The sequence below is a fragment of the Cheilinus undulatus genome, linkage group 7 (assembly GCF_018320785.1).
Source record: "Cheilinus undulatus linkage group 7, ASM1832078v1, whole genome shotgun sequence".
NCBI lineage: Eukaryota > Metazoa > Chordata > Actinopteri > Labriformes > Labridae > Cheilinus > Cheilinus undulatus.
The window spans coordinates 9341630-9367858 of record NC_054871.1 but is presented as its reverse complement, the minus strand read 5'-3'; the positions used below and the strand labels follow the sequence as shown (position 1 = coordinate 9367858).

General features: G+C 39.3%; 1 protein-coding gene across 1 annotated transcript in view; it reads right to left on the bottom strand.

Annotated features, from left to right (window-relative positions):
* Positions 1 to 412: 412 nt before the first annotated feature.
* The window catches only part of LOC121511681 (regulator of G-protein signaling 8-like), a 45776-nt gene continuing 19959 nt past the window's right edge, over positions 413 to 26229 (bottom strand). Inside the window, exons 2-5 of the mRNA XM_041790431.1 lie at positions 19382 to 19492; positions 16558 to 16619; positions 8075 to 8241; positions 413 to 5894 (exon numbers count right to left, since the gene is read on the bottom strand). Coding sequence (XP_041646365.1) covers positions 5700 to 5894; positions 8075 to 8241; positions 16558 to 16619; positions 19382 to 19482 — 525 coding nt within the window. The 5' untranslated portion in view covers positions 19483 to 19492 and the 3' untranslated portion in view covers positions 413 to 5699. The remainder of the gene's footprint in view (positions 5895 to 8074; positions 8242 to 16557; positions 16620 to 19381; positions 19493 to 26229) is intronic.

Sequence of the window (26229 nt, the reverse complement as noted above, 5' to 3'; positions counted from 1 at the left end):
GTATTTTTGTCCGAAAAGAAATGTTTTAGTCGATCAACTTAAACGACCACATGAATCATAACACTGTGCAATGCAGTCATTGCTAGAAGATTTTTGTTGCATGGCTTCCTTGGAGATTCTTTCTCTTTATCAGAGCTTTCAGCTCGCCCAGAAGTTATCCATTTTAATTCTTACCCTCATCATAAAAAAAAAAAAAAGAATTTTGAAATAAAATGATGAATCATCCCAGATAAAGGATTTGGTTCTCATTTATTAAAGATGTTTTTGTCTGGTTTTATTGCTGTTATAAAACGGAATTGAAATTCAGGTCAGTCTGTTCATCTGATGATTTGATGCATTTTCATAACTCTAATACCGCTGTTGGATTTATGAGAATAAAGTCACGCAGTGCACAAAAAAATGGATGCAGATTTCTTTTTAATTCCAAAATATACGGGGGAGGTTACATTCATGTGGAATACAGTTACATTAAATATCATAGAGCTGTATTTTTCCAGCCATTTGTTGTTTTATTCTTCAACAGAATGGCTGGTACAGAACTCATGCAATAAAGAAAATATTTATCTCTCCTGAAATACCCAGGAGGTCTTTTCAGCTTAGTCAAAAAGGAGTGCAAACGCTGAGGGAGCAAACACAGCAGTCATGTTCATGACTTTAGTCTACACATAGATTTTTTTTTGCAGCCATTTTCATAACATAGTATACAAGTCATAGAATATCTAAATAGTTATTCTGAGTATTGCATCATGCTGAAAATATATAAGATTTTGCACAATTCAGCACAGATTCTGTGAGGGTCAGGAGGGTTGTTGCTTTCAGTTCACTTAGCGCAGGGTTAGCAGAGGGAAGTTTCAGATTCAGGTTAATGAACCGATGCTGATTGAAACCTATTTTTAGCACAATGGTTATGCAAGCCACTGACGTGGTTTTCAGAAATATTTTACAGCTTTTACTTCCTAAAATCCAGTTTGTCAGTTCAAAGAATACAATCATATTAAAGGTGACATATAATGAACAACCAACATATTTAGTATTTTTGCACATAAATTTGGGTATCAGGAGAATCTAACAACCCATAAAATGGGAAATAAATCAACTCAGTTTTTTGTTACTGGTGCTTTTATGTCTGAAAACACAAAATGTTCTGGTCTGTTCAGAATCACATTGAGATTCATAATTATGATGCCCACCCCTCTTCTGGTATTACTATCAGCATGGTAGCTGATCTGCTTCCATGCTCAGCTCAGAGTCTTTGCATTGCTCTAGCCGCAGTAGCTGGACTTAGCTTTAATTGGAAATGTCCAAACAATAGATTGGGAAAACTTTTATGTCTGCCTTCCATTTTATACCCAACTAACTCGTCAACGCAGGACTGGTAGCCAAACATCTCCTGAAAGAGTGGTTGGCACCAACTGTCAATAGCAAATCTACTTACAATGGAAGTGAAACTGTTTGAAGAGTATTAGCGTGATTGCTCCCCCTGATTTCACATTAGTAACGCCGTTCTATGCCAGAGTACATTAGCATATGTACACAGTCCAATATGTGTGTGGCAATATGCACACAGCTTGTTTGCAAATCCACCAAGAAGAGGAAAGAACAAGAAGCATCCATGAAAGTGTCATAGGTCATGGAACAGATCAACTATTGCACGTTTCATGCAGGCAATAGAGTCCATTCTGCTACAATGGCTGTTTTCTGAAATCATATTTGAGTTTCAAACAACAACCCTCTACATCTACCATGCAGCTCAGAGGATGATCTGGACCTCTGCTGCACAGATACGATGTTTCTTGAAGAGACAGGAGATGTTTAGAGTTGACCTTACAGCTGCAACATTTGGTCATCGGTAAGGTAAGTTATCACAAACAACTTGTTGACTAAATTCCAATGATTTCCACAAAGCATTTAGAAAAGTGTGGACAAACTGCTTGACCAGACAAAGTTCTGTTGTTACAGTGATGCCATAAAGATGTGGCAAGTCTCTTTCCTGTGCTGGGGCACGGTTGCATTCAAATCTGGTACCAAAAGTCCTTTGATCCAGACCGGGTCTCTGATGTGAAAGCACCCTAAAACTGCACACTGTTGTGCTTCTTAGATGTTAAGTATGAGCTTTTAATGTAAAGGCATTAGCCGCTGGCCTGCCAAAAACTTGTTTCACTTAGGAGGTCAGGTTAGCAATGTCAGCTCAAACTTGAGACTTTAAAGAGCTGGTTTATAACAGCATCAGTACAGAACAAATATTTCATGTAGACTTTTGTGCACTGTGGAATAAGGCTATAATATGTCACCTTTAAATGATGCTTCTCAAACTCAAGGACATGTTTACAATCAAACCTAACAGAAGAGATACGAATGATTAGAAGTTTTTGAAGCCCTCATATAAATATTTGGTCCCAAAGATGCTCCATAAATTATATAAAAAAAATTCAGCAGGTATGACAGTATATGTTCTTCCTGAACTCTGTGGACTGAAAGCAAATAAACCTAACCCCTTTATAAATATTCCACATTTAATGTCACACAGAACACCTGTAAAAATTTACAACACACAGGATTATGTAGCTATATTAAGTGCAATATAGTTTGGCACAGTTTTAGATATTAAGTGTTCACTCACTTGAATTGTTCGTTGTAAACGCACAAACTACCACTAAAGGTCTATCCATCTGCATACAACAGCATCTGTTTCACAAAGAGGTGAAGATAAGCAGAGGTAATGCTGGGCGATCACAACAGTTAACGATATCTATGCATTGTTCTCATGTTGTCTTTGATATTAAGATAGTCCAGTTCAACCACTATAACATATTTAAACTTTTTGCCTGTTAGATTCTATCTAAGTAGATGGAACAGTGCGCAGTGGGTTAAGCTGACTCCCAGCCAGGTCCAAGTGTCCAGAAAAAATTGATTGAATGGGTTTTTAGATGTAAATAAGAAGTTATAGTAATGGTACTGGGGGGGGTGACAGATATAGTGGTCAAAAAGTGTTGGTTTGATAGCATATGCACTGTAACAGCTTAGCCTGAGATCTGTGTTCATTATCCCCATGTTGAATTGGTTGTTTGCAGTCATGTGACCTTGATGATGCATGAAAGTCAAATGGGGGCAGGAAGCAAAGATCATTCCTTAAGCTCTGACCTGACCTGACCTGAACCTTAGTTTGGAAAGCATTTTTAGTTTATTCCACTTATTCATGATTATTGTGAAATTATTTCTGCAAATTTTCTAAAGATTGTGTTTTGCAGAAAACAGTACTACTGAATCATGGTGGTTTTAGAGCATATATTTTGACTGTGTATCGGCCAGTTGGCCTTTATTGAATGTCTTCAGTCAGAAATAGTGCCATTTATAGAGAGAGGTCATTTTCCTTTTCATTACTTTTTTGATGATGGACCTTAAGTCCTGAATTTCTTGGAAATTTCCCTCTCCAAATCCACAAAAAAATCCCTGAAATTTCAAAGAAATTGCCAAAAAAAAAAAAAAAGTCTGTGAAATGTAAATGTATTTTTAAAGAATAACATAAAATACACCCCCATTTTTTCAAATTTTCCCAAATGTTTCAGTGAAACTTTAAATACACATTCCAATAAAATTCCCCCCATAACCCCATGTAAATTCCTGAATGCTTTCAAAGAAATCCAAAAAATTCAACCTAAATTTTTATAGATTTTCCAAAAATGTATAAATGATATCTACAAAAGTCCATGAAAATGAGGGAAAATTCCTCAGAACAACCAACAACTTTCCCATATTTCCAGGAAAATACCTAAAAATTGAAAAAGCAAACTACACCCAAAAGTTTTAAATCACAATTCCTAAAAATCACACATATTTAGAGAATTTCCATGAAAATGCCAAGAAATTTCCTAACAAATTCCCCCAAATGTCCAGGCAAATGTCCCTTAGTCCCATGAAAATGCTAAAAAAAATTCAGTTGCAAAATTTTCCCAAAATATCCAGTTAAACTCTCCAAAAATATTCAAACATATTCCCCAAATTTCTATGAAAATCCCATAAAATTTCATCGCAAATTTTCCTGATGTTTCAAACAAATTACTTAAACTTCATTGCACACTCTGGAAAACAATCTGAAAAATCAATTAGAGTAGAAATTATTTCTACATTGTTGGAAAGCCAAAATGTAACATTGGCATTTGTACAAGCAGGGTCTTAGGAGGTTAAAGAGTCTTGTTGTTGAGGCTGCATCCCTTTTAATAACATGAATTTATGTAGTGATATCATCTATTGTTAATCAAACAAATGCAAGTAACTGGATATGATGTGTCAATCTCTCTAGCTCCTCGTTTCCTTCCTTTAATTCTTGTTGTGGGTCAGTACACATTTAAAAATGTAAGCTTTTACCAAATGAAGCTCCATTTGGGACCTAAAAGATTGGCTCTTATAACCGAGATCGGCCAAATGATCCAGATCTCTACAGAGAGATGGACTGTCCATTGTAATGAGTGGTGCTGGATAGACATTGAAACACAAGCAAGATCAGGATTTACCAGACTGCTTGGTAAAAACAGAACATATGTGAGCATTGTCTGACTCTGCTCCTCCGGCCTGTAGACAGAGGCTTTTAATCCATGTCTGCCCCCGTTTCTCCCTGAGCTTTTTCAACTTTTTGCCTCAACGTGTCACTACTATTGGGACTTAAATGTAGCTCTTTTTTTTGCAATGTTGGAACAACTGTAAATAGAAGAAAAAGTTGGCATTTTGACAGTGCAGTATCATTTCCTGCCCCCCATCTGGAGCTCTGCAATGTAACATGACATTATCTACAACCTGTTGGAGAATTGTTTCAGTAAAACAGATCCCACACGGTCAGTTTTGACCATGGTTTAGTTCGCTTGTGATCTGCACATTGATCCACTGCTCGGGTTTCAAATAAAGCCATTTAGAATAAACTCTTAGGCAAGTTTTTTGCAGACTTTTACCCACAACTATGTCATCAAGTGATCAGTCTCAGAACCCTTCAGCATCTGTTATGATCTGACAGCAGCTGTTGGCCTTTGGAACAGACGTGAATATTTCCTTGATTCTGGTGAGGCCGGTGGTTAGAGTTAAATGACTGCTTGACAAGATCAGTGGTATGAGCCCAAACAATAAGCTAATTTTATTATCATTTTTGCAATTTAGGTGAATCAGATTTGCTGAAATGACAACATGATGTAGATTCATGAAAAGTAAAACCTCCAACTTTTCGTCTCTCCTTGATCACATTGATACCAAAAGTTCTTTAACAGAACTAAAGTTTTAAAAAGTTTTACTACAGCAAATTCTGAGGTTATTAGAATTTATTTTCTTGGGCTTAAAGATAGAAGTTGTGCTTACGGTTGTGCAGCCAAATGTTTGTTCTCTAAGATGAAGAAGGTGTTGTGGCACCTTAGCTGCTGCTTGCTGTATTTGTGATTCTGAAATTCTTACTATTGAAATATATTCAAACAGATCGCCCAGCACTACAGAGGAAATAAACCGCTTGTCCTCATCTACTCTCTTTCTCTTTACCTACAGTGCAGTCCATCCAGACTCGTCTTTCCTGCAGGGGTTTGCATGCATGGAGCTGGTGTGGGCAAAGAAAACAGTCAAGCATGTTGCTCCATCCTGGCAGATTCACAGTATTCAGAGATGATATCAAAGGGTAAATGATTCATTTGCAGTGTAGGTCCAGTTTTCAGTCCTCTGTGGTCTTGTCAAACGGATCGCCGCTGACTTTGTGCGTGCGCCCTGTTCACCATATCCTGGTACATCTTGGACCTGAGGAATCGTGGGTAGGAGTCTTTCTCCATGAGGCTGTAGACTTTAGATTGGACGTCGTTCAGGCTGGTTGGAGTGGGATCTTCCAGGCTTTGCTTTGTTTTTTCTCTGGTGCGGTAGTCGATGTTTATCTGCAAGGACAGAGGGATGGAATAACATTTACATGAACCCATGGGTAAATCTAGAGCAAACCTGTCACTTTAATTGTTGTTGTTTTTTTTCTTTTTTGTCAAATTTTAACACTGGATTTCATTCACTTTTATTATTATCATTATTTTTATCTTGTAGTGATGTAACTGCTTGTTTTCCCCCCAAAAAACTGTTGTACTAAATAATTTTATTCTCAAAATAGCTAAAAATATACATAGTGCTTGATGTAAAACCATAATAGACAATCAAGCACCAGTTCTATAACTGTTTTTATTATGTTGAATGCTGTAAGTTTTTTTTTTTTTTTTTTTTTTTTTTTACATCAAACATGAAACAGTGTGAGCAGTCCTCTGGGATTTCCATTAAAACATAAATAATAATGAAAATAAAATAAATAACACTGATTTCTCAAAATATTGTCAAAATAAATAAATCAAACTCTAAATGAAATATGGGGACAATAAATAAACAATAAAAGAATGACTAAATTTTACGTAATGCTCGTTTAAGTTATGTTACACAACCTAGTACTAGTCTTTATTTATAAGGAATTTATTGTTACTTTTGACTTAGATTTATAAGGCTACATTTATATAGTCTCTCTCTCTCTCTCTCTCTCTCGCTCTGTGAGTGGAGATTGAACAGTGCACGGAGCACTGAGCAACGTCATCCCCCTCCCATCCTGCTTTTCTTTAATCATACCTTATTGATTAAAAGTTGTACACAAACACATGCACCTACACACACACACACACCAAGTCAACCACAGCTCTAATGTTAATGAGGAAGTGTGTATGTTGGCTGTGCTCTTATACGCGGAAAGGGGACACATCACTACAGGAGATGTGCATAAGCATCTTCTCTGCCAAGAAAAGCTTTTGGTGTGGCTCTCTGCTCTGGTTTTGAAAGGAAATGTGGTCCATTTCCGAGTAAAATCACAGCTGTCCCACAGTGACATCCTAGCTAACAGCGGCAGGCCTTGGATACAAGGCAAACCCATGCCAAAGCAAAACAGGAGAAGAGCGGAAACATGTTTTCTGTCACAGAAAGGTTTCAGTGTTGCTCTTTGCCCTTGTTTTAATAAAGACATGTTGTCCAGTTCAGACAAAACCATCACCGTGGCTAAGTCTGAGCTAATCACTCCACTAGCAGGCCTTGTATACAACCACTCGCAACAATTTACCCTTTCGCTGTAACTATCACATACTCATGCTGAAGCAGGTCAGCAGAAGTGCCAGAAACACCTTTTCAGTCACAGACAGCTTTCAGTGTTGCTCTCTGCACTTATTTTCAAAAAGAAATATTGTCCATTCCTGACTAAATTGCAGCTGTGGCTAAGTCCGGGCTAATTGCTCCATTGTATATATGCATTCACACAAGTAACGCTTTCCCCTCCTATCACATACTCATGCTGTAGCAGAAGAGCAAAAACATCTTCCGCAACATGAAAAGCTTTTAGGGTTGTTTTTATACTTTATATCATACAGAGATGTGAAATGGAAACAATGTTAAAGCTATATCTGAGGTATTTACCACAGTGGAGGCAGCCATTGTTAATGGCTTTCAGTACAATTAAACCCCAGCCAAAGCACAACTGTGTATGTATGGCTCTGAAAGTATAGTCACTCACTCCATCAGACACATACAGACCCATGTGTAGGGCTTCCCTCAGAGGTCAGCCAAAAAAGCATAGGAAATGTGTTGTGCATCACCGTCTAGCATCATGTCACACTCAAGTAGCTCTTGGTGAGTCTGCCTGAAATGATTATGACATTATGACTACTAATCATATCTGAAAAGCAGCCTAGACTGATGTTGTTGCTGATGAGGGACAGCAGGAAAGTGGGAGTGGGTGCGTCTTATCCCCCTTCCTTCCCAGCCCAGTCAATGACGTTCTGAAGGCAATTTTTGAAATTCCTGGGTAGATGCACCTCAGCTGAAACTCTGGGGTTAAGTCACTCTTTAGTTACGTAACTCATAAACACTTCCTGTCTCTCACTGACACACTGTTATTCACCAATGGACTAGTAGTATAACAGCTGGTTAAGTATAAGGAACTTGTTCCCAAGCCTTTCAGTGTACTTATGCTCAGACCAGCAAAGGTTAAAAATACTGGTATAATGTTAGAAGGGTATTCCTTGAACACTGGGTATGAACACACCTCTCTTGGTGCCTGAATGTCGATGAACTCCTTGAAGATCTTGTTTGCTCTTGACACCAGCTTGGTCGAACTCTTGATTTTTTTGTACTCCTCACAGGCCATCCAAAACTCGATATTCTCATCGCTGAATTCCGACTTGAGAAACGTCCGAAAGGCGGCCAGCCCATCTGGAGAGGACAAATGAATCAGAGCATAAGGGAGGAGGTAAAGACAACAAAAACACTTCAGATCATGATTAATATTGTGGTGTTGCACCTATTTTCATACAGCGGTTGAGAACTCCCCCGCCTGTTTTTCCCGTGGTCTCGATCATGTGATATTTGGTAATGTCCTTCAGTCCTTGTTGATGTTTTTCATACACACACTTGTTCCCAGGAGCGGGAAATGGCTCTCATGATGAGAACACACAAACAAATGAGGACAGCGTACTCCCACAAAGACATATTTTATTCTGTCTTCATTAGTCAAGATAAGTGATCGATTTATGTGCTTCTCTGTCACAGTATCACAGAGGAAGGGGATGTTTTTCTACCAGCCCCGGTCATGTTGACATATCAGGTTCACCCCTCGTTTTTTCTGCTGTTTACACAATAAGCTGAGCTGAAAGGGTAGGACGCTCCATCTGTTCATACTCTATTAACTGCTCACAGAAACAATCAAATGGGCATGTGGTTGTGCAGGTTTACATGAGCTACATAGAAAGAAACATTCTGGGCTGCTGACCTCCATTAACTGTGGTATCATGAGATGAACACAGACGTCAAAGACACCCAGAAAACCTTCAAGCTTTAAAGTGCTCCCACTTTCTTCCTCTTCAAGCGTTTTGGAGAGCATATCAAAAAATGATTTTCTCCCCCATGATTTTTATATGGCTTTTTCAAAAGGTCACAGAAAGCTCAGATGTCTGCAAGAATGCAGACCTCTCAGTGTTAAGGGCGTTTGGGACGTTGCGTAATTCCCTACGAATAACTGCTGCATCGGAACAGAAAAGGGAAAATCATGGGCAGAAAACAGCCAAACACCATGGCTACCACCTCAAATAGTCATTCTGAGAGAAAATTTCCTTAGCTACGATAAATCGATAATTTTTTATAGTAGTCTTGTATTTTATAGACCGTATTTCCATGTTCTGTGACATGACGCTCAGGATGGGAACTCAAATGTTGATATCATATTGGACTGTTGTGTTGTAGGATGTTTGTCTTATAACTACTAAGATTCTGAACATTACTTTTTTTTACTGCTTGGTGTTTAAAAAAAAAATACTCATGACCCAGAGAGGGATCAGATCACATTTAATATGAAATACATACACTATATGGACAAAAGTATTCAGCCACCAGACCTTTACACCAACAGGGACTGTTGTGTTGCAGCCATAACAGCCTCCACTCTTCTTGGAAGGCTTTCCACAAGAGTTTGGACTTTTTCTGTGAGGTTTTGTGTCCATTCATTCTATAGAGCATTTACAGAGTCAGGCACCAGAGCTGGACAAGAAGGCCTGGATTGCAATCTCCATTCCAGTTCATCTCAAAGAGGCTTGATGTGGTTGAGGTCAGCTGTTCAGGCTGGTCCAGTTCTCCCACACCAAACTCATCAAACCATGTCTTTATAGTCCTTGCTTTGTGCACTGGGGCACAGTCATGTTATAGAAAAGGGCCTTCCCCAAACTGTTGCCACAAAGTTGGAAGCTTAACATTGTTCAAAAGGTCTCAGTATGCTGAGGTATTCAGATTGCCCTTCACTGGAGATAAGGGGCCTAGCCCAAAACCCTGAAGCAGTGGCATACCATTATCCCTCCTCCACCAAACTTCTCCGTTGGCACAGTGCAGTCAGGCATCTGCCGTCAACTGTTAAACCCAGACTTGACCATCTAACTGCCTAAGAGAAAAGCGTGAGTTGTTACTCCAAAGTACATGTTTTCCGCTGCCCCACAGTGGACTTAGTGATGTAGGACTTGCATGCAGCTTCTCAACCATAGAAAACCATTCAATGGGAAGTTCAGGACTCTTCATCTATGGTAGAAGCATTAACGATTTTTACACACCATGCGCCTTGGCAGTTGTTTACCTTACTGTGATTTTGCATGGTTTTACACTTTGTGGCTGGGTTGCTGTTGTTCCTAAATGCTTCCATTTTCTAATAATTAAACTTACAGTTGACTGTGGAATATCCAGCAGGGATGCAATTTCACAAACTGTCTTATTGCAAAGGTGGCATCCATCATAGCACCAGGCTTGAAGTCACTGAGCTTTTCAAAAAGACGCATTTTGTATCACAAATGTTTGCAGATGGAGGCTGCATGGCTAGGTGTTTGATTTATATACCTGTGGCAATAGGTATATGCATACATAACAGGTGTGGCCAAAAGCTTTTGTCGATATTGTGTGCATTGAGGAATAACTAAAAACCCTCAGACAACTTTTTTTTCAGATAAAAGCATGCAGTGGATTTAGTTAGTTTAGTTCATTAATTAGGGATCAAATCTTGAAATTCTGGCACAAGTATTTGAATTAATTACATTTTGTGGTAAAAATATCTATTGCAACTGACCTCTACAGGTTGACACTGTCTGCTGCTGCTGTTTGAAAAAAAAAAAAAAAAGCGGTGCTATCAGTTGACACCAGAGAGCTCAACAGTACTGCCAGTTTTCGACACAACCATTAACTTCACAAGTAGCATCCCACATTGTTTCACACTGGGGTAGCTTGTGCTAAGTCTACCTTAGATGGTTATTACATTAAAGCTTATTATTAAATCTGAAAAGTTGAATAGCTAGATGATGCTGCGGTTAATAAGGAACAGCAGGTAGGAGGGAGTGGCCTTGTCTCAACCTGTCCCCTTCCCAGCCCTTCTAACTCCACTTCAGAAACCAGTGGGTGACATCAGTGTGACTGCGTCCATGTTTTATACAGTAGGACTGAGTTGAACTGAGAATGTAGAGCAGGGTACAGGCAGGTTCATGCAGCTCCAGCATAATCTGAGCCAATGAAGCGAGAGGAGTTAATGAACTGACAGGAGAATGTCTAGGGACTTGAGCTTAAATACATCAGAGCAATTAGGAGCAGCTGGGAGTAATGAGGACAGTGGAAGGCAGCTGGGACCGAGACAATAATCAGGGACTCTGGAGTGATCATACAGCACAATGGGGCCAGACAAGGCATTATTTAAATGACACATTGTCGCCAGGTTTGACTCTTAAATGGACAGGAAATTCTTTGCTATTGCACTGCTAATGCAGTGGCTCTCAATGTGGGGGTCGGGACCCCCTTGGGAGTTGCAAGACACTGAGATGGGGTTGCCAGATGCCTTCCAAAAAACAAAGAAAAATTTAAAATAATTTCAATTGTATATTTCACCCGTTTCTATAAAAATAGATGCATAAATTAGTTCAATGTGAAAAAAAACATGGTCATTTGCTTTGATTTATGCTGAAATCAAAGTAATGTTTAAAAATCCTTAAAAGGTAAGGCTGCACATGACTGTTCTTGAATGCGCACAGCTGTGTTGAACTATGGGTCAACCACCATCAGGATAATGGGGGGTCCCCTGTCTCTGGCACCTTTTTTCTGGGGGTTGTGGACTGAAAAGTTTGAGAACACCTGCTCTGATATATCTAGGCTGAAAAAACACCATTTAATTGTTTTAACCTTTTAAAATATGAAATATTTGTTAATTTGTAGTTTATTTCTTTCTCATTTTCTTCACATATGCATTTTTTTTTAAATTTTGGAAACATATCACCAGTGGTTTTGAATCATGCTTGAACACAAAGTTTGAAAACCTTTGCAGGAGTTATGAATACATGTTTGAAACTAATGAAAGAATACTTTCTTTTTAAAAAGAAACAACTTAAACCCAAATATGTTCCTGTTTTTTTTTTTTACTGCCATCCCTGTGGTGACTTGATACCAGCATATTCAAACATTTTTCAACATTTTGACCCATGACCGTGCAAACCATCACTTTGTACTTCTGACAGTTAATTCTAATTAAAACAAAATAAAACTGGTCAACCAAGACCTTCAGCTTTACACACGTGGGCAAAATTGTTGGAATCATTATGTTAAAGAATTCTTCCACAATGGTCACTGAAATAACTTGAAACTGACAAAAATAATTATACATAAAAATGTACTGAAAATTATCTAATGAAAAGCAGACATTACTTATGAACTGTGGTTCAACAGAATTGTTTCAAAAAATAATGAAACTGGCCATGACAAAAATTAAGGTACCCCTAGAAAGATGTAAAATAATTCAACAATAGGGACATGTTAAACTAAGGTGAGTCCTGTAATTAACATCACAGGGGTCTACAAACTTGTAACCAGTCAGGTTGCCTGTTTAAAGGCTGAAAAGAAGTCACTGTGCTGTCTGGTATCATGCTGTGTACCACAGTGAACATAGATGACGGAAAGCTAAGGAGACAGTTGTCCCAGGAGGTTGGAAATAACATTGTAGACAAGCATGTTAAAGGAAAAGCCTGTAAGACCATCTCCAAGAAGCTACTGTTGACCATATTATTCAGAACTTTAAGGTCCACAGGACTGTAGCCAACCTCCCTGGGCCTGGCCACAAGAGGACACCTGATGACAAATGGATGAGATGGATAATACAAATGGTAACACACTGTATTGGACACATGGACACATTGACAAGCCACACAGATACAAAAATAAAGCATACAGAGAACATGTATGAGACTTAGTTATGTTCTCGGCCTTTGCTGCATCTGCCACAGGGTGTCTTGAATCTGGCAAAGGGTGCAATGAGATCTCAAGACTATCAAAGCATTCTGGAGCCAAATGTGCTGCCCAGTGTCAGACATCTTGGTCTCAATCACAGGTCATTGGTCCACCAACAGGATAATTAGCCTAAACACAGCTAAAAAACAGCCAAGATGGCTACGAACAAAACATTGGACTATTCTGAAGAAGCCTTCAATGAGCTCATCTAAATCCTATTGGACATCTGTAGGAGGAGCTGAAATGTGCAGTCTGGAGAAGGCTTGGGTTTTCTTTCTTTAACGAAAAGGGATCAACGATTTTGTCCATGTGTGTACTAGGGGGCGGGTTAACAAGTGCAAATGCTATGAATAGCCAAGTCACACACCAAAACAGAGCAAAAAAGGCTGTTTAGAGCTGGTTTATACAGGGTCAAAAATCCTCCTCCAGTGTTTGATCTACATTATTTACTGAGCACAGTACATATGTGTAATTAAGACCACAGGGGGTGGTTTTCTGAGGTAGAAAAGAATTATAAAACTGTTCACCACCTTTAAATATTAAATAATAGCTGCATGCTTTTGTCTTGAATACATGATCTGACATTTGGATCAAGCTGAAAAAATGCTTGAAAAAGAGAAAAGCAGCTTGCCAACCTCATAGAATGTCCTCACATTAACAAGACATGTAACAGCTGAAGGTGTGATCAGGTCAGACCCCCAGCAGTCACATAAACAGCTTTAACACTCTGAGCAGTGACACAATGTAGTAATATAACACTGTTTCTTCCTCAAAATGAGGTGAACGTAATATTCTATCAAGGGAACATTTGGTGCTGTGTCTCTGCTTTGACATAACTTATGTAATGTATTAGTGAGTGTCTCTCCATGCTGTAGTTCACCCCTCTAATGCTTGGTCAATTCAAACAGGATACACAGGTGTATCACGCTCTCAGCTCCTAATAAAGGCTCTGTTCTCTCCTCTGTTATAACCTTTCTCAGTGTGACATTAGTTCTCTGATGGCTCTGTCAAACACAGGTGTTATGCATAACCTCAATTTGAACAAACAGACATGTTTTTGTTGCAGGATGTTAGCAGCCTCCTATCATTCAAAGCCAACTCTCTGTGTCTTTGTAAGATGATTGATATGATGGAAGTAATCACCTTAATGACACGCCTGTGGAGAGTGGTGCATCTGTGTTTGGAACCCATACTATTAAATGTACCACAGTAAAGGAACAAAATAAACACATGACATTATTTTATTTCTGTTTAAGGTTGGAGCACATTTAAAAGCATGTCATCATACAAGGTGAAACATTGCTAAAAATACTGAATTTATCTTTGGAGGTCAGATGGGATCTCTGTTGTGATTCCATCAAGATTAAAAATGTAATATGCTCCAGAAAAGTCCAATTGCAAAGGTTTCCTGAGCCTTCATTCTCTCCCTCTGGTTCAGTTCACACAACCATAACCATGGGGAAGACTGCTGACCTGACTATTGTCCAGAGGACAATCATTGACACCCTCCACAATGAGGCTATAATGAAGCCACAGATGGGGCTTTTCCACTATGACGTTCGGCCGTGCTGCGCCAAACCAAGCCATGCTGATTTGCTTTTCTATTGCAAGTTAGGCCGCCCCGAGCCACGCCTGAATGGTGATGCTCATAAGCAGGGCCAAAGCCAGCCAATAGTCTCAGACAGGGGTTTTCAACCTTTTTTGCCTATGGCACAACTAAGATTAAGCCAAAATTTCAAAGTACACCAAATCTGTATCTATACAAATGTGCTTATTTTTTAACATGTTCAAGTAAAGTCGGGTGTATAGCATTAGCTCAGGCCATAGAGTCAAGCACTGCTACAGTGCATGTATATTAGATCAGCTGATCTCATGCAAGCCCTTGTCAGCTGACAGCCAACTGATTTGCTTTGAAGCATGCTATCGACTAATTGCACTCATGCTGCAATATTTAAACTGCTCTAACCTGGCTATGCTTTGCTGCTCCATCTCCAAGACACTTTTTACAACCCTCCTGCACCCCAGCTCCTCCTTCCCAGCACAGCCACGTACGAAGAACAGCAATAAGTGCAGATCTACTACTTCCAATAAAGAAAAAACATTTATGTCCGCAAATCATGTGTGTTTCTTGACAAAGTGGTCTTGACTGAACTTAAGTTATTGTATAGTTGCATTAATTATGTATGGTTGTATAAATTGTACATATGTAACTGTACGTATGCTAGTTGTAGATTCATCTGGTTGGCTCCATCTGATTGGTCAAATGACTCTTGCTGATGGCATAACGTGTTTTAGCTTTTCACTCAAGCAATTGCAAAAAAGGCATCATTTGCATTGATTTCACTGCACATTGTTGTATCATGAGTATTAAAATGCAGTAAATCCTTCAGCCCTATTTAAGATCTGTTTATAGAAACTAGGATGAAATTGGGACAACCTTGTAAATACTGAACACATTTTCAACCAAAATAATAACAATATCTTGATTTATAACTTTACAGTAGCAAATAGCAGCACCAGTAACATTTGAGGGCGGGAGCCAGTGTTAGCCAGGGCTGAGCCATAGACTGTAGAAAGAACTGGACAAACCCCGTGTGACGTCAGCCGTCTGCTTACAATAGGCGGACTCAAACTGCTCTTGAAGCCAATCTGTGGAGGCTTTCGTATTGAAATCACGGTCTCAGCAGAACTTTGGATCAACCTAATAGCCTGCCCACTAAGCGCTACTTCCTGTCAGCCTGCTAGCTAGCATTCTGGTTGACAGAAATGGAGCCTCTGCCTGTCGAGCTATCTCTCAATCAAATGAGACGCGCCAATCAGCTTTCATCCTAACAATCCAAACGATCGTGGTACAAAAAAATTCACTCCCCATACAGTGAAAGCACAATAAGACACTAGCTAATGAAACACGATTGGTTTTTTGAACCAGGCTGTAAACCAGTTTATTTCTAGTGTAAAAACTGGCTGTTTAACAGGTGTCCAGATGGGACTTCGGTGTTCCTGCAGCCAGCCTCAAGTGGACACTCGTGGTATGGCAATTTTTTGCACCCCTGCATTGGCTTCATTTTTCAGAACCGGAGGTTGCCGCTTGGGCTGAACAGGCCCCCCTACAATCTGACTGGCCTCCCCAAAATCCTGAAAATGATTGTCTATTTTCCTTGTCAGCTGTTATTTAGACATAATCAGTAACTTATCTAACCTACATTAGATTGTTTTTATTGGTTTTAAATATCCTCAAAGGGAGGAACATGAAATTGGCCCCACCATCCTTATATATATTTGGCCCTCAGTGGAAGAAGTTTGGACATCCCTGGTCTAAGATAAGAGTGGACATGCACAGACTCCATTCAAGTCCTTTGTTATGTCACATCAGTGAGTTTATGCTGCCGATGCCACGTCACAGCGCTTGTTAGCGGTCTGAAAATAAACCCATGACCTGGTTGTGTAGATTTATGTTTGCGGGTGAGTTTGTGACAGTGTGCGTTTGGTCCGAGGGGAAGGTCACAGACAAGTGTGTGACTCATTATGCAGCAAGGAGTCCTCAGAATGCAGCGATGGGGCCCTTACATAAGAGGGGCTCCAAGGGAGAAAAACCGGACTCTGCCTGCACTGAGTTGAAAATAGAATCTGATTAAGGGACAGGAGAATATTTCACAGCTTTATATGGACGGGGGTTTAGCTTTTTCCATGTGTTGGTCCTCTTCCCTCTGAAAGAAATTCAGACTGTGTACTTACGTTTGTGGGAGAGGAGATGATCAAACGACTCTGACCATCGGACAACCTCGTCAGTAGACAGTCTGTGGAGAGAAGACCAAAGGAAATAGCAGCATAAGATGCAAACCAACCACGGTGCTTTCATGCATTGGGAACACAAGATGCTACTGTATATATTATTAAAAAGCAGCTCAGTTTAATGTATGATTTATCCTCTGCTCACAGCTGCTCTGCTGTTCAAAGAGGGAGACAGAAGGAGAACAGCTGATATTTGTTCATATTTTAATGAAGTGGTGGAGCCATGATTAAAAAAAAAACTCTTTTTTGGAGATTAAAGCAACACATTAAGATTAAGCATCCCTCTATTTAGAGATAAACAATCTATGGAACATGAGGCTATTTGAGACACTCTTGTGGACATGAAGGATCACTAAAAATAGCCCTTAATAACAACACAATGAAAGAGACCACTCAGTATGCCAGGTTTGATGGTTTTATTTGCTGCCATGTTTGATCCACAGTGTCTCAGAAAGCTGAACAAAGACTCACCAGTAAATCTTTAAGGAGTAATGCATATTTAAACCAAATCATACAAAGAGATTTTTCAGCATGAGTGAAGTGGTCCATCTCAGCTGAACAAGTTTGATGATTGTATTCTCTATGAAGTGTCTTCAGTTGCTCCAAAACTTAGCAGCATGTGCTCTGACTTGAACTCAGAAAAGAGATTATACTCTCTGCACTGGCTTTATATAAAAATTCTTAAAGAATTTAAAATTATTTTTCAAGCACACAGCTTGGTCAGACACCATCATATCATAAAAAATCATAGTGCGTATTATCCTCTTAGAAAATTGAAGGGATTCTTCTGTATTTTTGAAGTTTGTGTAAGGCACTTGGCAATAGTAATGATACTAGCTGTAGAGCTCTAAATGCTGATTCCTAAATCATATCACCCCTATTTTAACGTCTTTACATTGGCTTCATGTTAGTTTTAGAATTGATTCATTACTTTTAAAGCACTAAAGTGTCTGTATGTAACTTTTAACCCCCTATGAGCCAGCCCGCACTCTGAGATCCTTGGGTGGGGGCATCCTGGTCATTCCAAAGTCGAGACTTGTAACTAATACCTCGTTTATACAACAAACTTTTGCTTCGTTTTACGTTTTGGTTTCCAAAAAGTTCCACGTTCAGACGGCAACTTTTCCAAAACAATCTCCGTTCACACGAGACTGCGGGAAACACCAAAAATGATGTAGTATACATGCCAGGCCAGTAGCTGGTGGTGTGATTTTCGTGCCTGCACCAGATTCTGACTCGACCCATACGCCTTTTGATGGCATATGGGTCAAGTCAGAATCTGGTGCAGGTCCGACATACGTCTCCGCTGATCCAAGTGATGGTGAGATAAATCAACACTTTGTTGGAGAAGTACAGTTAAATTCAAAAGAGTGAGGAGCACAAACACTACACTGGTGTTGGCCATCTTTGTTTTGGGCTTCCCATCCGTGCATGCCGTATCAGCCTTCTCGCAGATGGATATTTACTGCAGCCGCAGTGCGCATGATCATTTTCAGAAAGTGCCATTGTCCCTGTTCACACGGAGACAGAGATGGGGGCGTTTTGAAAAACTTCCACTCTGGAGTGCGTTTTCAAAAAGTTCTGTTTTCAGGCACCAAAACGCCATTGCCGTGTAAACAGACAGCCAAAAGGCTACAAAACTTTTGCATTTTCACTTGAAAACGTTGGCGTGTAAACGGGGCATGAAGGTGACAGGGCCTTTTCCATCAGGGCCCCTCGACTTTGGAACAACCTACCTACCTGAGGAGATAAGGCTTGCAGAGACAGTCATTGGTTTTAAATCACTTCTGAAAACTCATTTTTATAGACTTGCTTTTATGTGATGTCGTCTCCTACTCCTTTTTATTTCTTTATTCATCGTTCTACCTTTTTATCTTCACTTTTTTTTATCTTTTATTTATGTTTTTTATTTTTATTTTTTTTACCATTACTGCTACTTTTGCTGTTTTTTTTATTATTATTATTATTATTATTATTGTTAATATTTCATTACCACTTCTAATCTTTAGCTTTTTTTATCTTTTATTCTTCTTATTTATGTTTTAATATCGTTTACTCCTCTTGTTTTGATTTCCTATATCCATGATCTTGAGTTTTTACTCAATATGAGTAATATGTGCTGAGTTTACTCTTTTTATTTTTGTTCAATGTTTAATAGACTGCCTTTATCGAAAGGCAACTCAAAACTGAGTTACTAACCCAACCCTGACACTCTTTGAACCATTAAAACCCTTATAAATGTGTTTAAAAAACACTTTATGGGTTACTTTGCATTTAAATGGTTGCACTGAAGGGAAGACATGCATGTATTTTCCTGTTAGTGTTTTAAACATTTACCACTTATTTTTATACATGCTAACCTTCAAATATCAGCAAATACAGGCATGGAAAAGGTGCAATTAACTCTGTTGTATACACATCTTTGTGTATAATGTATTGCATTGTTCATGGCTGTATATTAAACAGTTGATAAGACAAATGTCTCCCTGTAAGGATGTATTTTCAGTGACTGTGTTGACTCTGTGTCACACCTAGTATAATAGAGAAGAAACTACCATGCAGATATGTGGCAGAATTAACACTGCAGCATCTGCTTACTAGACAGATATGTTCTCCCTTTAAATGTTACACAATTGAAAGTGAATTTACTTTGTGGCCCAGTCTGGCATCCAGAGAGTTATTTAACACAACAGAAGCCTGTGTAACAGTTTGTAAAAAAAAATTTGTAGTCCTGCAGAATTAGATAAAGCATTATTGGCAGACTCACTTCTGACACCTGGCCGTGGTTTCGTGGGCAGGAGGAAGGAACTCAGAGAAGTCGCTGTACGAGTCAGACTTGTGGGAGAGGCAGCCTAGTCTGGTCTTCATGGTGCTGATCCTGCCAGAAAACGACAGACAATGTTTAATGCTCCCTCAAGGCAGTATACCTCAGCATACAGCCAAAGCCTTAAGGCAGAGAAAAGGGCCCTGTCATGAGCGTAGTGTTTGCAGAGGATGACTCATGGGTGTGTTTGTCACTTTAAATAGAAAGTGCCAACAGCAGAAATAACATGGGGAGTGCAATGCAAACAGAGCTGTGAAAACGATGTGTTAAAGTTTGAAGCTGCATGAATGTGAGACAAAGATTCAATCAACATTGCTCAATTTCCACGCATGCTTTTCCAATGTAGCTCAGGTGGATCTGTGTCCTATTTAAGCTTGATGTAGCCAAACTGCATCTTTAATTTCCTTTATTTAGACTATGCAAAAGTTCTTCAGTGTTTTTAGGAAACCAGATGAAATCACTGACTGTACAAAGCACGATGCAAATAGATAAAGCAATCAAACTGGACTAGATATAGAGAACAGGTGCAACTCCATATGCAAAGGGCTGATTCAGTACAGCTCTGCCTCATTCAACAGGGAGCTTCAAATACATGTGATGCTTCATTTCAGATCCTGATTGAGTTTCTTATTGGGATGAATTGTGCTTGTAGCAGGAGGATAAAGTTTCAGAGTAGTTTGCAAAGTTTAGGAAAACTTCAAATAAAGCATTTCATGACTGCTGATTTCGGCAGAGTCTGAGATACAGAGGTAGAAATGGCTAATAGGTTCATTCACAATACATAGCTTTAATTTAGGTGTAATATGGACATCTGTCTACTGTCTTAATTGTTTTGATATCAAATATACATAAGAAATGCATGGGAATGATATTGGTACTGGCAGATATGGAGATTTCTGCCAGTATTTACAGTATATAGCAGTGCTCGACTCTGAGGCCTGCCTGAACTAACCCCATATGCTCACATAGCACCAACAACGCCATGGGGTTATCCGCATACCAGTCATACCAATGCATGTTCAAAATCCATCAAATGAATCCTAGCTATGCATTAGTTTTCAAAGTCTAACTGGAAATCATTATTTTATCACCACATGTTCTAATTTCTTCTTCCCAGGCATGATTGCATAGCCCTGCATGATGGTACCGAGGCTGTCATGAGACCGTTCTGGCATTTTTCTCTCCTAATGAGACTGGAACCACAGAGAAAAACATCAAATGTCAGACTAGCAGAATAAGAACAAAGGATTTCCTGTCCTTCATCCTGAAACATGCCTCCTTGTGATGTAAGAAACCAATCTGTCATCTTCTGTTTTCTGATGGTTGCGTTATGTAAAATCTGCAGTATAGTCTAAAGGATTATGACAACGTTTAAAGAAAAAAACTGCCTATCCATCAATCCATTATTCCAATCATCCACCGCAGGAAGCCCTGCTTTCATAAGAATCCTTATCCCATCTCTTGCAGTTGTAGCCTGAGGCGTTGTATTGTTTTGATGCTTGGACCTTGAATTGGGAACATTGATCGAAATGCACTCTTTATTAGACATACAAAAGCTATTTGATGCAATTATAGGGGCCACATGAATGTCAAGGCTCATTAAAATTTCACTTACTCCACCATTACTGCTTGTTTTGAGGTATTGTATTAATGTATGCCTGTGCATCAGGGACAGGGCGTGCATTGTTGTTCCATTAGCTGGTTTCTAAAAGATAGATTGCAGATGCTTTGCTTTTAAGGCCTAGTATCCAGGAGGTAAATACAAGCTTTTCTGTGTAGGAACACGAATTAAAAATTGATAAATGAAGCCTGTCATATGCTCTTGTGAGGAGTGTTTGTTTGGGTTGTACTGGAGACTAAAAAAGTTTACGTGCTGCTCCAAAAAGCTTTTTATACTCTAATGATTAAGTCTCAGGAAGCAAACATTGCAGTTTTTGCAGCTTGTTTCCGGATGATGCTTTGTGCCCCAGAGACACTTATGTTATGCATCAGATGTTTTATATAAGGCAGAAGCAGTGGACTGTAAGGGGAGTTTGCGTGACGACTATGTGAGTCATAATCCCAAGGTGCGCTTCATTTGTTAATGCATGTTTATTTTCAGTAGGGATGCAAAAATAATGAGGTGAGATATTTTAAGTAAAGCTCCAAAAAGACCAAATTTACCAAAGTACACTGTGGCTGGTCTGTTTTTAAATCACATTCATCTTTAGGTATGTGGAAGGATTTAAAAATGTGTTCAGGGTGTGTTTGTCACATAATGAAGGCAGGATAACAACATCAGCAACACAGTGAAAGAACATGGTAGTTGTTAATGGTAGAACAGGACAGAACAAAGACATTCAAGAGCAGCTAAAGCATTTTTTCAGCTGAAAACCCGTGTGTCTATGTTGTTGATCAGTTAAGCTGGAGATATAGCTGATGTTAACAACATGCATGAGGACGGATCATGACTACCACACGTCCCCATTGTAGGTTTGACATTTCTGTTTTGCACATTCTTAAAAACTAACACGATGCAGATGCAAGATGCAAGATGCAAGATGCAATATACACATGTGTATGAGAGGCAGTGAAGTAATAGGAGTGAACACAGCAGCAAAGATAAAAATGGCCAGCTTGACTACAAATTGGATGGATCCCTGAAAAAAACGTTAATGTGCCCTCCCAGTTGTGACTTATTGACAATGTCAGTGCATTTGTGTTGGATCAGTATTGGTGCCAGCATCCTAAATAACAGTCATCTCATTTTGGAGCTGAAAAGTGTATCAAACTGTTATTGGGTTCTGATGTGGAAAATACTTAATTCTGCCAAACAATCCATTTTGACCACTTTTAAGTCATTTTTGCTACTTTTCCAACTGTATCATAGAATACCTTCTATTTTCATTGCACGATGTACAACAAAATCTGATGTGCTATAAAACAAGAAAGCACATACAAGAAAGAGTAATAATTCGAGCTAAAAGAAGAGTTAAAACAGTTAGTTTTCAAGTCTTAACCCATTTCCAGCACTCTTTCTGAACATTTTTTCCACTTTCAATCAGTTTTGCTACTTTTTAACCAATATTTACTACTTTTTGCTCACTCTTTTTCTCACTTACACACCTTTTTGTAATTATTTAATTACTTTACCCCTACAACTGTCTCAGTTTCTTCTACTTTATTTCCTGGCACACTGATGCTTCTGCACATCGTGGCTTAGAAATCTTATATTACTTTGCTTTATTAGTCCCACAAGGGGACATTCCAACATCTGAGGAGAGATTTAAGAAACATAAGCGAAAAAAAAAAAAAATCCTAAAGTAACCACTAACTAAATGATACACCCAGCGAGTTATATCCTTGCACAGAAGAAATTGTCATAGATACGTTACGGACTGTGTGTTCTGACCACCAGTTATTCTGAGCTAATCTGATGTCACTTTTGATAAGTTATGGTAAATTTACAGTGCAGAACTTGGGCATGTTTGGGCCAAAAATTGAGGCTGAAGTAAGGAGTAGATGTGAGGAGTAAGCTGCCTGAGGGCACTATCGGGCAGGAAGGAAAATTGACACAGCCCAGGTCCTGCTCTGGATGTCTTTGCATATTACCAGGGCCATGAGAAAAAAATATTGGTGTGGAGTAAGAGATGGATGTGGCGAGTAAGCACAGCCTAGAATGCTGTCCCGACATTGTAGGGTTGCCATGAGCCTGGGTTGTGTGCTGTAGATGTCCCAAGGGCCTGAAAACTGGTTTCTGGGTGTATAAACGGGTGTGAAAAGGCCAGTACTAGGAGTGATCATTTTAAATTAACATAGACTTTCCAGTACAAAAAAAAAAAAATCTACTTATGATAATAAAGCTTGGTTGATAACAGACAACATTGTACTCCTGGAGCATATACCGGCACATTCAGGTAACTCATTGTTAGTTTACTGTGTGTTTATGATATTATGGTCAATAACCAAATCTGCAGAAGCTGGTTCCACTGTATGAAGCTTTGGCTGATGGGGACAGCAGGACTTAAGGAGTGGGCATGTCTTATTCTCCCTCCCTCTCTTGTTCCTTTCTTCACTTATTCCAAAGGCATCATTTAAAAATCCAGGATATTCTTTAAGGATATTATGCTTTGAAAAAGATCCTCAACACAGCCTTCCAATGGGTTCTTCCTCTTACAAGCTTAGATATGCTTATAAAACTCACATGGTCACCACACTATTGTGTAACAGAGTGGTCACCAGTGATATTTTGGTGAAAAGGTCAATTTTAGGGAAATGTCAGGGGATAACTAAATTTGTTTCATGCACCATTTCAAAAGCAGGAACTTTTGTGGGCAAATTTCAGTGTCACTTCATGGTCCATAGCTTATGTTCAATGTGAAATGACTGTGGAGAAGAGGGAAACTGCCTGACATCACAGAGATATTTATAATACTCAAACGCAAAATAAAAAAAAAAAGTCTAATCATCACTACAGTTTTTTTTGTCAATTGGGATTCACCCTCTCAAGACAATGAATTTTCAATGACTTAGATTCACGACTCAGCAGTCGAAGCAGTAAACATAGATGTAAGTTATGAATCTGTTAACATCACCAATGCATCAATTAACATACATACTATCAAAATAAAGACGCCAAATTTGCAATAATTGGTTTGGTTGTACCACAACCTCATGGTTGTACCCAGTAACAAAATCGCATTGTTGCCAACCCAGCCATTGCTCCAACCTGACAATCAAGTTGACTTGTGCTTGACACATGTATTCTGCCGCCTGACCATTACAACACCAGAGACCCTTATGACTCTTTATTAACATCCATGTACATGTAATATGGAGTTGGTCCTCCTTTTCTGTAACAGCTTGCAATCTTCTTGGAAGGCTTTCCACAAGATTTTTGACTGTTTTTTGGGAATTTGTGACCATTCATTCTGTAGAGCAGTTAGGAGGTCAGGCTCTGGTTGGACAAGAAGGCCTGGCTCGCAACCTCAGTCCAAGTTCATCCCAAAGGTGCTATATGGGTATGAGGTCAGGGCTCTGTGTGGGAGAGTCAAGTTCTTCCACACTGAACTCATCAAACCATGTCTTTGCTTTGAGCACTGTTGCACAGTCACATTGGAATGAAAAACTATTGCCAGAAAGTTAGAAACATAGCATTGACCAAAATGTTTCTGGATGCTGAAGCATTACGATTGGCCTTCTCTGGAGTTAAGGGGCCTGAAAAACAGCCCCATACTATTATCCCTTCTCCACCATCACAGTTGGTACTATTCAGTCAGGCAGGTAATGTTTCCCTGGCATCGGCCTAACCCAGACTCGTCCATCTGACTGCCAACCAGAGAAGTTTGATTTTTCACTTAGAACACATTTCCACTGCTCCACAGTCCAGTGTCAATGTGCTTTACACCACTCCTTTCAATGCTTGGCATTGGACTTTGTGATTTGAGGCTTGTATGCAGCTGCTCAGCCATGGAAACCCATTCCATAAAGCTCCTGCCACACAATTTTTATGCTAACATTAGTGTCTTTAGGAGTTCAGATATCTTCAGCTATGGAATCAGCAGAGCAATGTTTATGCACCCTGGGCCTTTGCAGTTGTTGACCCTGTTCTGGGATTTTGCATTGTTTGCCACTTCGTAGCTGAGTTGCTGTTGTTCCTAAATGCTTCCACTTCAGTTGACTGAGGAATATCCAGCAAGAATGAAATTTCACGAACAGTCTCGCTGTAAATTTTGGCATCCATTACAGAATTGAATAATTAACAGGTGTAGCAAAATACTTTTGTCCATATCGTATATGTTCATATAAAAGAGACTTGCCAAGTGCAAACAGGCATCCATGAGATTCACTACTGTGGGAAATGCCTGAATCCTGATTAAGATATACACAGTAGCATCGATGTTGTTCACTACTTTTTAATGTTGCTGTAGCTTAGCTTGCTACGTGTCTTCTGAGGGTCAACTTTGGTTTCATGAAGCTTCATTTAATGCAAAACAGAGCAGCTTTGCTTGCTGCATTTTAAAAGTGCAATCATGGTTTTTAACATGCCATCTTGCTACTGCTTCCTACCTCATTTAAATCTTCTTAAACTGTACAACTAACAAATATCTTTCCTCAACATCATTTGCATCTCAGATGACTTTGGCACACAATAAAACTCTGTCTGCTTTTTACTTGCCCATATTAGTGGCTGAATCCTCATTCCTCAGCTGAGTTATGCTTTTATAGCTTATCTTTCTTTAAATGCTTCCATTATGTAGAAAATCCATTCATGTGTTATGCAACCAGATAATAATAGATAGCAATAAGTCAAATCAGATGTTTAACACAGCCTTGTGTTACTTGTAAACAAACTCAACCTTGAATGTTTAGCTGCACAAACAACATCTCTTTATGAAACATGGACATGTTATCAATGCCTGAGACTCTAATACTTGAAGAGGAAACATGCTTTAACAGATTTATGATTGATTTGTATTAGTGTCAGAGTGCCAGTTTTAGCAAACCAAGGTCATTTACTGAAGTAAATGTGAAGAGATGTGGAAATATTGACGCGTCTGTTTTGTTATCTGTCAATGGCATCATAACCCATCACTCCCTCCCCCTGGTTTCTCTCCTCGCCTCGCCTCTCTGCCTCTGTTTTGACAAATCTGGATCTCTCTGGCTGTATTCTTCGTCTGCAGTATGCTGCAGACACGTGCCTCTTCTGAGCTATTTATAAAAAGCTCTGACAAATCCATGTAGTCAGGAGGAAACAGTGCACGGTCTATTCAGCCATGCAGCAAGACCTGCTCCTGGAGGAAAGGGGCTAA